At 55.1% G+C, this 13,687-nt stretch overlaps 1 protein-coding gene across 1 annotated transcript; it reads right to left on the minus strand.

Moving 5' to 3' along the window:
* Positions 1 to 4,096: 4,096 nt before the first annotated feature.
* SMIM24 (small integral membrane protein 24) lies at positions 4,097 to 11,860 on the minus strand. Its single transcript, XM_017848007.1, has 4 exons — positions 11,660 to 11,860; positions 10,346 to 10,457; positions 9,956 to 10,012; positions 4,097 to 4,703 (listed from the first exon to the last, which is right to left on the minus strand). Exons 1-4 carry the CDS (start codon positions 11,724 to 11,726, stop codon positions 4,550 to 4,552), a joined length of 390 nt encoding a protein of 129 aa, XP_017703496.1. The 5' UTR covers positions 11,727 to 11,860; the 3' UTR covers positions 4,097 to 4,549.
* Positions 11,861 to 13,687: the final 1,827 nt, after the last annotated feature.

The raw sequence follows: 13,687 nt of genomic DNA on the forward strand, positions 1-13,687 counted from the left end.
GGATTGTTTGATCCCTGGAGGTTGACGCTGCAGTAAGCTGTGATTGCACCACTGCTGTCCAGCCTGGAGTGCAACAGAGCAAGACCCTGTCTCCAATCAATCAATCAATCAATCAATAAAACAGAAGTAAAAGATGTCAGAGGAGGTAAGTGATGAGTAGGCCAATGAGCAGAGGAAGGGTGGGGAGTGGTCCCATCTAGACAGAGGCCCGGAGGGAGGGAGAGAAGGAGCGTCCTCAAATTCTGGCAGAAGTCACAGCCCCTGCAAAGGCCCCAAGGCGGGACCATGCCTGCTTCATTGGAGGAACAGTGAGGAGGCCCGTGTAGCTGGAGCAGAGTGAGGAGAGGGATGGAGGGACGACTGGAGGTTGGCGGGTGGGGGGACAGGACAGGTCATGCAGGGCCTTGTGGGCCACAGGGAAAACTTTACTTTTCCTCTGAAGGAGGTAGGAGCCATGGAGGGCTGGGGGCAGAAGGATGGGCCCCAACATGGTTCCAACACGCCCTCCTCCAGGAAGCCTTCCCCACCTGCCCCAGCAGAGCTTCTGTCCCCGATCCCTCCTGACCCAGCCCTGACCACTCAGGGGCATGACCGTGTCCAGCTCTGTCCCCTCCAGCCCAGGGTCCCCTCCCACACTGAGGTCAGAAGGGGAGGGAGGCTGGGGCCTGGGAGAATCAGGAGTGTGAGAGGGGCTGGGTGCGGTGGCTCACGCCTGCAGTCCCAGTACTTTGGGAGGCCAAGGCATACGGATCCCTTGAGGCCAGGAGTTCGAGAACAGCCTGGCAACTTGGTGAAACCCCATCTCTACTAAAAATACAAAAATTAGCGAGGTGTGGTGGCACGTGCCTGTAATCCCAGCTACTCGGGAGGCAGAGGCACAAGAATCGCTTGAGCCCAGGAGGCAGAGGCTGCAGTGAGCCAATATCTCACCACCGCACTCCAGCCTAGGGAACAGAGTGAGATTCAAAAAGAAAAAAAAAAAAAAATGTGAGAGGGGACAGGTGTGGTAGCTCATGCCTGCAATCTCAGCACTTTGAGAGGCGGGCAGATCACTTGAGGTCAGGAGTTTGAGACCAGCCTGGACAACATGGTGAAACCCTGTCTCTACTAAAAATACAAAAATTAGCCGGGTGTGGCGGTTCACCCCTGTAATCCCAGCTACTCAGGAAGCTGAAGCAGGAGAATTGCTTGAACCTGGGAGGTGGAGATTGCACCACTGCACTCCAGCATGGGCAATGGAGCAAGACCCTAACTCAAAAAAAAAAAAAAAAAAAAATTAGCCAGGCATGGGAGTGCATTCCTGTAGTCCCAGCTACTTGGGAGGTGGAGGTGGGAAAATCCCTCGAGCCTGGTAGGTAGAGGCTCCAGTGAGCCAAGATCGCGCCACTGCACTCCAGCCTGGGCGACAGAGCAAGACCCTGTCTCAAAAAAACAAAGAGTGTGAGAGACTATTTCTTGGGGAGCTGAGACGGGGCCCTCCATTCTATCCCCCACTCCAAAACCCCAGGTTGAGCCAGAAAAGCTCTTTGCCCCATGGGCTGCTTCCATCTTACCCACAAGACCACAAGGCAAGGATGATCCTTTTTTGCAAATGGGGAAACTGAGGCACAAAGAAGCGAGGTAAGGTGCATTAACAGGGCAGCAGGCACACAGATACACGGCCCCACGCCTTCCTGGTGACAGGCACCGAGGACACCAAGGATGGGGGGGTCCCAGGCCCCTTCCCACGTCCCCCGCCTAACTTCGGTGGCCCCCACCACCCTCAGCAGCGAGGTTTTGGCGCCCCCTTGTGGGCAGACCGGGAACCCCACCCACCTCCCCCATCCCTGCTCCTCTCTGCAGCGAAAGGGGGGCTCCAGCCAGGTCAGAGGAGGCTTCTTGTAGAGCAGCGGTTGAGCCGAGGTCAGGGGGTCAGCCGGGGATGGGGTGGAAATTCAGAGGGGTGGAAACCTAGCCTCCCCTTGGATCTTACGGAAAACCTCGGTCATGTCCAGCCTTTGGCTTCTGAGTGATGAGATTTCTGGCAGGGAGGTGGGGGCCATCCCAGCACTGCAGGCTGCTGGGTTGATCACCCCGATTCCCCACCGTAAAACGGGGGCAGGCTTGTGACAACCCAAAATGCCCCCGCAAAAAGATTCCAAATGCAGCCGGGTGCAGTGGCTCATGCCTGCAATCCCAGCAATTTGGGAGACCCGAGATGCGAGAATGGCTTGAGGCCAGGAGTTCGAGACCAGCCTGGGCAACATAGCGAGACTCTAGCTCTATCAAAAAATAAAATTAGCCGGGCACAGGGGCTCACGACTGTAATCCCAGCACTCTGGGAGGCCGAGGAGGATGGATTGTTTGAGCCTGGGAGTTTGAGCCCAGCCTGGGCAAGACGGCGAAACTGCCTCTCTACTGAAAACGTGTAAGTTAGTCAGGTATGGTGGCGGGCGCCTGTAATCCCAGCTACTCAGGAGGCTGAGGCATGACGGTTGCTTGAACCCGGGAGTTGGAGGTTGCTGTGAGCCAAGATCGTGCCACTGCATTCCAGCCTGGGCAACAGAGGGAGACCCTGCCTCAAAAAAAAAAAAAAAAAAAAAATTAGCTGAGTGTGGTGATGCGCGCCTGCGGTCCCAGCTACTCAGGAGGCTGAGGCAGCAGGATTGCTTGAGCCCGGGAGGTCAAGGCTGCAATGAGCTATGATGGAACCACTGCACTCCAGCCTAGACAAGAGAGCAAGACCCTGTCTCTACAAAATATTTTATATATTTTTTTAATTTCCAAATGCCCCCTAGTGGAGAAGTCCTGACCCCTGCACTCCAGCCTGGAAAACAGAGTGAGACCTTGTCGCAAAAAATAATAACCATTGGCCAGGCGCGGTGGCTCAAGCCTGTAATCCCAGCACTTTGGGAGGCTGAGACGGGTGGATCATGAGGTCAGGAGATCGAGACCATCCTGGCTAACCCGGTGAAACCCTGTCTCTACTAAAAAATACAAAAAACTAGCCAGACGATGTGGCGAGCACCTGTAGTCCCAGCTACTCGGGAGGCTGAGGCAGGAGAATGGTGTGAACCCGAAAGGCGGAGCTTGCAGTGAGCTGAGATCCGGCCACTGCACTCCAGTTTGGGCGACAGAGCGAGACTCCGTCTCAAAAAATAATAATAATAATAATAATAATAATAATAATAACCACCATCCTGGCTAACACGGTGAAACTCCATCTCTGCTAAAAAAATACCAAAAAAACAGCCGGGAGTGGTGGTGGGCCCCTGTAATCCCAGCACTTTGGGAGGCCGAGATGGGCGGATCATGAGGTCAAGAGATGGAGACCATCCTGGCTAACACGGTGAAACCCCGTCTCTACTAAAAACACAAAAAACTAGCCAGGAGAGGTGGCGGGCGCCTGTAGTCCCAGCTACTCAGGAGGCTGAGGCAGGAGAATGGCGTAAACTCGAGAGGCAGAGCTTGCAGTGAGCCGAGATTGCGCCACTGCACTCCAGCCTGGGCGACAGAGCCAGACTCCGTCTCAAAAAAAAAAAAAAAGAAAGGAAAAGAAAAAGGTCCTCATTAAGAAATGGTCATTGTGGCCAGACTGAGGATGGAGAATTGCTTGAACCTGGGAGGCGGAGGTTGCAGTAAGCCAAGATCACACCCTTGCACTCCAGCCTGGGCGACAGAGCCTGGGCGACAGATCACTCCATCTCAAAAAAAAGAGAGAGAGAAATGGACATTGTTTGGGGCAAGGTCCAGGGCCTGGAGAAGGTGAGGGGAAACGGGAGAATAGAAACTGGGAAAAGGAAGTACTAGTCCCTTTCCAAGATATTGCAGGGCCCTGGGGCACCCCCACCCTCCAAGATACAGCTCCCAGGAACAAAGTCACGTGCCCCAAAACATGGTGGAGTGGGGGAAGGAGCAAAGATTTCCGTGGAGACAGCGCTCGGGGCTCAAAGTCCAGGGCTCAGAACAGCAAAAAACCAGATTGCCGGGGGAGTGTTTAATCTGCCCAGGGCATCTGGGCACCTGCACAGCCTGAGCCTCCTTATCATCCGGCCAGCCATCATCCCCAGCCCCAAAAGCAGCCTCCTTTCCCAGAGGTAAACTGAGTCCCAAGAGATGACAGGAGCCCTTCGAAAGGGCTCTTATGAATGCTTTAATGCAGGCCATCGGGAAGCAACCCTCAGCTGGGAGTGGGTGCATGGGAGAGGGGAAGTTCTGGCCAGTAGACATCAGGCAGAAAGAAAAGAAATCAGGCAGTGGGTAGAAGCAGGTGGAGCCATGAGATGGTGGAGGATTGTGGGTGTCTCCTCAACCAGGGATGCTCTCAACAAGTAGAATAAGAATCACCAGGCAGGGACCAAGCTCAGGAAGACGGGTGCATGAAAACCATGTTTGCCCAGAGAGCCCCCATTGAGGGAGGTGGGGTGGGTTCCAAGCCTTCCTCACTTGAGAACACTGTATTCTGAATCCCAGATGGAGTCATTTCACTGGATTCAAATCCAGGGCATTGCTTGTAGGGGGCAGAAGAGGCATCTCTGGGGGACTGCCTGGAAGAGGCAGCCAGGAATCTTCATATGGCTGTGTTCTTTGCTATCTCATGGTATCTGGGCTCTTTTTCCTCCAGCTCCAGTCCCAAGTTGCTCTCTCCTTCCTTCCCTGCCTTTTTCTCCTTCTTCCTCTTCTCTTCTTTCTCCTTGGCCACTTTCTTCTCTCTCTTGTCTTCACTGTAGGGATACAAAGGCCCCAAACCATAATAAGAAACAGAGACACTCCTATTTAATGGCCACTCACTTGAACCAGCCCATGTGATGAGTGTTTTACAAGTGGTATCTCAGTGAATCTTCAAAATAACCGTAACTACGCAGCCTCACAATTTCCATTTCACAAAGACAGCACTTACGACTCAATTGCTCCATGGAGGGAGGGAGGGATGGATGGATGGATGGACTTAAGCCAAAGGGCCCCTGTTGCCTCTTGGGACTCAGTTTACCCCTGGGGAAGGAGGCTGCTTTTGAGGCTGGGGGCAATGGCTGGGCAGATGATATGGAGGTTCACACTGCATATTCATCATTGCAACTAAGACTCAATTTCTCCATGAATGGATGGATAGATGGGTAGGAGGGTAAAGAAGTTGGGGAATAGATGGGTAGATGAGTGGATGGGTGGGTGGATAGTGGGTGGGTGAATGGATGAACAATGGGTGTATGAACGGATGGATGATCAATGGGTGTATGAATGAGTGGATGAATGGGTGGATTGCTAACTGGGTGAGCGGTTGGAAGGATGGATGGATGGGTGGGTGGGTGGATAGGTGGATGATAAATGGATGAGTAGACAGATGAATGGGTGGGTGGCTGGATGGGTGAGTGGATAGTTGAGTGGGTGGATGGATGATAGATGGATAGGTGATGGATGGATGGTGGGTGAATGGATGGGTGGGTGTGTGGATGGGTGAATGTGTGGGTGGATGGGTGAATGGGTAGATGAATGGATGGATGAGTGGGTGGATGAATTAATGAATGGGTGGGTGAACAGATGGGTGACTGAGTGGGTAAGTGAATAGATGAGTGGGTGTGTGGGTGGGCGGATGATGGGTGGATGATGGATGGATGGTGGATGGATGGATGATGGGTGGGTGGATGGATGAATGAATGGGTTGGTGGATGAATGGATGGATGAGTGGGTGGATGGATGAATAGGTAAGTAGTTACGTGAATGGATTGCTGCATGGAGGTTGAATAAATGAATTGGAAGATAGATGGATACATTGCAGGAAAGAGAATGATGGAGGGATGGAGAATGGAGAATGGGTGGATGGGAGTATAGATGGATGTATAGATCAATGAACTAATGTATAGGTAGATGGATGGATGAGTAGATAAGCAGTTAGGTGAATTGATGGTTGCATGGAGGGAGGGACAGATTAATAAGTAGATGAGAGGATGAATTGGAGGAAGAGAATGACTTATCAATGGATAGGTAGATGGAGGATGAATGATACTGTACGTGGGGGGATGGATCAATGAGCTAATGGATAGGTAGACTGATGGATGGGCAGTTGGAGAGTGAAGACTGCATAGTTTGATGGATGCATAGGTGGGTGGGTGGGTGTGTCAGTGAGTGGACAGATCAATGAGCTAATGGGTAGGTGGACTGATGGATGGGTGGTTGGAGGGTGAGGACTGCACGGGCAAACAGATAGATGGATGTACCGGTGGATGGTTGGGTGGATGGATGGAGGAATGAACAAGGCAGAAAGGAAGCTACAGGTACAGGTGTACAGGTGGGATCCAGATCCCCCAGTACATCCTGGGACTAGGAATCAGATTTTACTGGGGCTGAACCAGGTTTTAGACAAAGCCACCACTCAGGTCCTCTCCCTCAGGCACGTCGTGGACTCAGCTGAGACTCTCCCAGCCAGGCTGGTCACCTCCCAGCGGAAGGTCACCCCCAGCCCTGGATGGATGGATGGATGGATGGATGGATGGATGGATGGATGGATGGATGGATAAATGGATGGGTGGATGAGTGAGTGAACAGATGGGTGATGAATGGATGGATGGATGGATGGGTGGATGGGTGGGTGGGTGAATGGATGATGGATTGATGGATGGATGAATAGATGGGTGGGTGGATGGATGGTGAATGGATGGGTGACGGATAGATGGGTGGGTAGATGGATGGGTGTGTGAACAGATGAGCGGGTGGGTGGATGGGTGAGTGAGTGGATGGGTTGGTGAATGGATGGGTGAGGGGGTGGGTGAGTGAATAGATGGGTGATGGATGGATGGATGGATGGATGAATGACGGATGATGGGTGGATGGATGGTGGGTGGGTGGATGGGTAGGTGATGGATGGATGGGTGATGAATGGATGGGGGTGATGAATGGATGGGTGAGTGGATGGATAAGTGGTGGGTAAATGGATTAGTGGGTGGCAGGTGGGTGAGTGAACAGTTGGGTGATGAGTGGATGATGGATGGATGGATGGATGGATGGATGGATGGATGGATGGGTGAATGGCTGAGTGGGTGAATGGGTGAGTAGGTGAATGGCTGAGTGGATGGATGGATGGGTGAATGGCTGAGTGGGTGAATGGGTGAGTAGGTGAATGGCTGAGTGGGTGGATGGCTGAGTGGGTGGATGGCTGAGTGGATGAATGGCTGAGTGGGTGAATGGGTGAGTAGGTGAATGGATGAGTGGGTGGATGGGTGGGTGATGGGTGGATGGATGATGGATGTCTGCCTCCCTGAGCCCTTTGTGGGCAGTCAGAGTCATAGGAGACACTGAGTCCAGGTGGGTCACCCATACCTAGGCCTTGTACAGACACCTACACAATCCTACACCACAGTCTTCTTCAACAGGTATTTATTAAGCACTTCCTGTGTTCCAGGCCCAATGCTGGGTATGAGGACACAGCCAGGACCAAAGCTAAGTTGCCTACACAACTGGAAGGCACCACATAATGTCTCAAAATTAGTGAACGACTGGCCAGGCGCGGTGGCTCAAGCCTGTAATCCCAGCACTTTGGGAGGCCGAGACGGGCGGATCACGAGGTCAGGAGATCGAGACCATCCTGGCTAACATGGTGAAACCCCGTCTCTACTAAAAATACAAAAACTAGCCGGGCGAGGTGGCGGGCGCCTGTAGTCCCAGCTACTCGGGAGGCTGAGGCAGGAGAATGGCGTAAACCCGGGAGGCGGAGCTTGCAGTGAGCTGAGATCTGGCCACTGCACTCCAGTCCGGGNATGGGAGTATAGATGGATGTATAGATCAATGAACTAATGTATAGGTAGATGGATGGATGAGTAGATAAGCAGTTAGGTGAATTGATGGTTGCATGGAGGGAGGGACAGATTAATAAGTAGATGAGAGGATGAATTGGAGGAAGAGAATGACTTATCAATGGATAGGTAGATGGAGGATGAATGATACTGTACGTGGGGGGATGGATCAATGAGCTAATGGATAGGTAGACTGATGGATGGGCAGTTGGAGAGTGAAGACTGCATAGTTTGATGGATGCATAGGTGGGTGGGTGGGTGTGTCAGTGAGTGGACAGATCAATGAGCTAATGGGTAGGTGGACTGATGGATGGGTGGTTGGAGGGTGAGGACTGCACGGGCAAACAGATAGATGGATGTACCGGTGGATGGTTGGGTGGATGGATGGAGGAATGAACAAGGCAGAAAGGAAGCTACAGGTACAGGTGTACAGGTGGGATCCAGATCCCCAGTACATCCTGGGACTAGGAATCAGATTTTACTGGGGCTGAACCAGGTTTTAGACAAAGCCACCACTCAGGTCCTCTCCCTCAGGCACGTCGTGGACTCAGCTGAGACTCTCCCAGCCAGGCTGGTCACCTCCCAGCGGAAGGTCACCCCAGCCCTGGATGGATGGATGGATGGATGGATGGATGGATGGATGGATGGATGGATGGATAAATGGATGGGTGGATGAGTGAGTGAACAGATGGGTGATGAATGGATGGATGGATGGATGGGTGGATGGGTGGGTGGGTGAATGGATGATGGATTGATGGATGGATGAATAGATGGGTGGGTGGATGGATGGTGAATGGATGGGTGACGGATAGATGGGTGGGTAGATGGATGGGTGTGTGAACAGATGAGCGGGTGGGTGGATGGGTGAGTGAGTGGATGGGTTGGTGAATGGATGGGTGAGGGGTGGGTGAGTGAATAGATGGGTGATGGATGGATGGATGGATGGATGAATGACGGATGATGGGTGGATGGATGGTGGGTGGGTGGATGGGTAGGTGATGGATGGATGGGTGATGAATGGATGGGGTGATGAATGGATGGGTGAGTGGATGGATAAGTGGTGGGTAAATGGATTAGTGGGTGGCAGGTGGGTGAGTGAACAGTTGGGTGATGAGTGGATGATGGATGGATGGATGGATGGATGGAAATGGCTGAGTGGGTGAATGGGTGAGTAGGTGAATGGCTGAGTGGATGGATGGATGGGTGAATGGCTGAGTGGGTGAATGGGTGAGTAGGTGAATGGCTGAGTGGGTGGATGGCTGAGTGGGTGGATGGCTGAGTGGATGAATGGCTGAGTGGGTGAATGGGTGAGTAGGTGAATGGATGAGTGGGTGGATGGGTGGGTGATGGGTGGATGGATGATGGATGTCTGCCTCCCTGAGCCCTTTGTGGGCAGTCAGAGTCATAGGAGACACTGAGTCCAGGTGGGTCACCCATACCTAGGCCTTGTACAGACACCTACACAATCCTACACCACAGTCTTCTTCAACAGGTATTTATTAAGCACTTCCTGTGTTCCAGGCCCAATGCTGGGTATGAGGACACAGCCAGGACCAAAGCTAAGTTGCCTACACAACTGGAAGGCACCACATAATGTCTCAAAATTAGTGAACGACTGGCCAGGCGCGGTGGCTCAAGCCTGTAATCCCAGCACTTTGGGAGGCCGAGACGGGCGGATCACGAGGTCAGGAGATCGAGACCATCCTGGCTAACATGGTGAAACCCCGTCTCTACTAAAATACAAAACTAGCCGGGCGAGGTGGCGGGCGCCTGTAGTCCCAGCTACTCGGGAGGCTGAGGCAGGAGAACGGCGTAAACCCGGGAGGCGGAGCTTGCAGTGAGCTGAGATCCGGCCACTGCACTCCAGTCCGGGCGACAGAGCGAGACTCCGCCTCAAAAAAAAAAAAAAAAAAAAAAAATTAGTGAACGACTAAGACCGTTCTGCTGGTGATAAACGTGAATGAGACATGGGGCTGGGGATAGCGTCAAGAAGGAAGGTGGCCAGGCCGGAAACCCCTGAGTGGGGACTGGAAGAGGAGGAGGAGCTGCCAGAAGATACAGGAAAGGTGAAGGTCCCAGGGCAGTAATGTGCTTGAAGGATTCAGGACAGTGAGGTCATCAGTGCACACCTGTTCCCTCACCCCGAGGAGGGGCTCACACAGACCCCTGACACCCGCCCGCATGCGTAGTACCTCTCGTCCTGGTATGGGTTGAACTCCATTCTTAACGTGGTCTCCTCATCCTCAGCCCTGCAGAGATAAAGGGAAGGATGGGGGGGGGGCGGTAAAGGGAAGGAAGCGGTGTGACAGCCTCAGCCTCTGTCCCAACCTCCCAGCCGGGGCTCACGAATCCCAGGACGCAAGGAAGGGCTGGGCTGCCGGGCTGGTTATCTTGGGGAGAGAGGCGAGGGTGCAGGCCCGGAGTCTGGGGTCTGAGAGTAGGGGTTGGAGGAGCAGCAGGGCAATGGGAGACCTTTGGACATAGAGGCTGGTGATGGGGGGACCAGAGAGGGTTGGGAAGCTGGGGGCGGGGCAGCGCTTTGGGCAGGGCTGTGGGGGCAGCGGGGTGGGGCGGGCGCCCACCTGGCCTTGGAGCACCAGAGGCGGTTGGCCAGCAACACCACATAGAGGATGAACAGGAAGCCGACTACTGCAGCCAGGCCCACGAGCCACGGCTTCAGGCGACGCTCCGTGGCTGCAGGAAGTTGGGGAAGTTCGACTCAGAGGAAGGACAGGGCAGAAGACCCCCATTCCCCCACCACCCTAGCAAGGAGAGAGAGAAGGGCACTGGGGGTGCTCCGACAGAGCGGGTATTGGAAAGGGACGGAGCTTCAGAGACCGGGATGGCGTAGGGGGGTCGGCGGGGTTGAAGGAGGGAGAGGGTACCTTACCAGAGTGGGAGGGAGCCTGGGGGCCCAGAGAGGGGAGGGGCTCATAAAGAAGGGGGGCTCAGAGGGGACTGAGTTTACAAATCAGGAGGGCTCCGAAGGGGCGGGGCTTATAATGCAGGAGGAGGCTCGGGGGAGGGGCTTCTAAAGGAGGAGCTCAGAGGGGAGGGGCTTATGACAAAGGAGGGGCTCAGGGGTGGGGTTGACAAAGGAGGAGGAGCTCAGAGGAGGGGCTTATGAAGGAGCAGGAGGCTCAGATGGGTAGGGGCTTGTGAAGAACAGGGTCTCAGATGGGGAGGGGCTTATAAAGAAGAGTCTGGGGGGTTGGGCTTACAGCAGAGGAGCTCATGGGAGGGGCTTATAAAAGGAGGCAGAGGCTGAGAGGGAGGGGCTTATAAAGGAGGAGGAGCTCACAAGGGAGGGGCTTACAACAGAGGAGGGGCTCAGGAAGGGGTTTATAAGGGAGGAGGAGTGAGGAGGGGCTTACAAAGGAGGAGGGGACTCAGATGGGGAGGGGCTTGTGAACTAGGAGGCTCCGAGTGGGAGGGGCTTAGAGAGGAGGCAGCGGCTCTGGGGAGGGGCTTATAAAAGAGGAGGCGCTCAGAGGGGAGGGGCTTGCAGAGGAGGAGGGACTCGGGGAGGGGTTTATAAAGGCGGAGGAGTGAGAAGGAGGGGCTTACAAAGGAGGAGGGGGCTTAGATGGGGAGGGGCTTGTGCAGGAGGCGGGAGCTGAGAGTGGGGCCGAGCTCAAGCGGGGCTCAGCCAGGTGTGCTCAGAAGGGCTGGAGAAGGGAGAGGCTCAAGGGGGCAGTGGGGTGGCCCTTACAAAGGAGGGCAGAGCCCAGCGAGGGGAGGGTGGGCGGGACTGCGGGGTTTGCGGAGGGCCCCAAGCCACCCTTCCTCTTCTTCTTGCCCCCTCTCCTCTTTCTTGCCATGGAAAGTTGGGAGATGGTGATCACCTGACCAGCTCCCACATCCCACGACGCCCCCTCCCGCCCCTCTGCACCTACCCTGCTGGGCCTCCGCCGGGGAGAGGAGCAGAAACTCCAGCACCAGAAGGACCCCCAGGGTCTCCATGACGGTCGAGCGCGCCAGCAGCCAGCCAGCGGCGGTCCCGGGTCGGCGTCCACAGGTTTGGTGTGGGTGAGGCCCTGCCTCCCCGTGATAAGGCACAGGCGGTCCCGGGGCGGGGGATGCCTGACACCTGGGAACGGGGCCCGCCCCTGGCACCATCTGGTTGGGCATCCTGCCCTCCCCTGCCAGCTCCTGCCCCATCGCTCTCCTTTCGGGAGGCCAGACTCTGGACCTGTGTAACAATTAACTGAGGGAGTCCCTCCTCCCTGCACCCTGCCCTGGGGACCATCAGCCTCAGCGCCACCCCCTCGCGATCCCTGCTGCAGGGGCGGAACTGAGATGACTGCGACCTCCCGTCCCGGCCCAGGCCCCTGCCACTCTGTGCACAGGGGGAACTGACAAATACAACTAGAATATCTTTAAAAGGGTGTGCCCGCCCGGTGCCTCCCGCCTGTAATCCCACCACATTGAGAGGCCAAGGCGGGCGGATCCTTGAGCCCAGCTTGGGCAACTTAGTGAAGCCCTATCTCTACAAAAATAGAAAAATCAGCCAGGCGAGGCGGGCGCCTGCAGTCCCAGCTACTAGGGTGTGCTGAAGTGGGAGGATCACTTGAGCCCAGGAGTTCGAGGCTGCAGCCAGTTATGGTTGCACCACTGCACTCCAGCTTGGGTGACAGAGGAAAACCTTGTCGCAAAAGAAATAGAAAGAGTCACCAAGGCCGGGTATGGTGTCTCACGCCTGTAATTCCAGCACTCTGGGTGGCCAAGGTAGGAGAATCGCTTGAGGCCAGGAGTTCCAGACCAACCTCCTACCGTCTCTAAAACAAAAAATATAAAACTTAGCTGAGCGTGGTGGCCTGTACCTGTAGTCCCAGCTACTCAAAGAGACTGAGGTGAGAGGATCGCTTGAGGCCAGGAGTTCGAGGCTGCAGCGAGCTACCACTGCACCACTGCACTCCAGCCTGGGCAACAGAACAAGACCTTGTCTCTAAAAACAAAATTAATTTGAGAGTCGGCTTTTGTGTTCTCAGAGTACACACAAGGCTCCGTGCTCGGCAGTTTCACAGATTGCATTTCCTTTCTTAACACCCCGCGAAATGGTGCCAGTCTCATCGTGCAGAGCCCAGGAAAGTCAAGGTCACGCAGCAGGTCTGACCTGGGATTTGAAGCGGGGTCTGCCTTGCCCCCAGCTTATCCTGCCTCGCCCAGGTTCTTGGCCCCTGGGGACCCACAGGCAGCCGTGGGAGCACACGGGGACAGGAAAGGTGTGCAGAGGCCACATGCCCGTGGTCCACCTGCAAACCTGGAAGCTCTCAAGGGGGGATGCCCCGAAGGGCTGATGACTCAGGATCCAGGCTGTCCTGTCCTCAACTTTGGTCCCTCGGCTGATTAGATAGCAGGCCCTGCCCAGGCGAAGGGTGACCCCACCCCAGCTGACACAGGAGCAGCCACGGCCCAGGTGAGTGGTAGGAAGGCCCAGCGTCATCGCACGTGTGTTTATGAGCGCCTGCTGAGTTGCTGCCACTTCCTGTCTTCCAGAGGTCTGTGGATGACCGTTGAGCAGACAGGCCACTCAGCAGGCAGGGTTCACACATCCCAGCCCGAGGACGGCCACAGGTCTGCTTGAACCAGCCAGGCAGGCATCTATTAAACTCTTACTGTGTATCCCATCTTGTGCAGGGCTTGAAAGGGAAGGAGGCCTTGCTGCTGTCTGAGAGCTCTTGATCTGGTTAGGAAGTCAGGACCACCCCTCAGAGACAAGCCCACCCAGCAGCCAAGGTGGGAGCTGGAGAAGATTTGGAGGTAGGGGAGCCCAGCAGAGGGGGTGGGGGCGGGACCCGCCTAGGAGATCCTGCCCTCCAGTCAGTTGCCTGGGCTTTTTCTGAGAAAAGCACTCCGTGCTCTGAGACCTCGGCGAAGCCATTTCACCACTGCGTGCCTCGGTTTCCCCCATCTGTTAAATG

Source organism: Rhinopithecus bieti, unplaced genomic scaffold (genome assembly GCF_001698545.2).
Source record: "Rhinopithecus bieti isolate Rb0 unplaced genomic scaffold, ASM169854v2 scaffold_30687, whole genome shotgun sequence".
Lineage (NCBI taxonomy): Eukaryota > Metazoa > Chordata > Mammalia > Primates > Cercopithecidae > Rhinopithecus > Rhinopithecus bieti.

Bases quoted from the DNA above. Each gene is read 5' to 3' on its own strand.
- SMIM24 (XM_017848007.1), bottom strand. From the start codon at position 11,726: ATGGAGACCCTGGGGGTCCTTCTGGTGCTGGAGTTTCTGCTCCTCTCC. The intron at 10,458-11,659 runs GTAGGTGCAGAG...AACTTCCTGCAG, and splicing joins CCCGGCGGAGGCCCAGCAGG to CCACGGAGCGTCGCCTGAAG. The intron at 10,013-10,345 runs GTGGGCGCCCGC...TTATCTCTGCAG, and splicing joins CTCTGGTGCTCCAAGGCCAG to GGCTGAGGATGAGGAGACCA.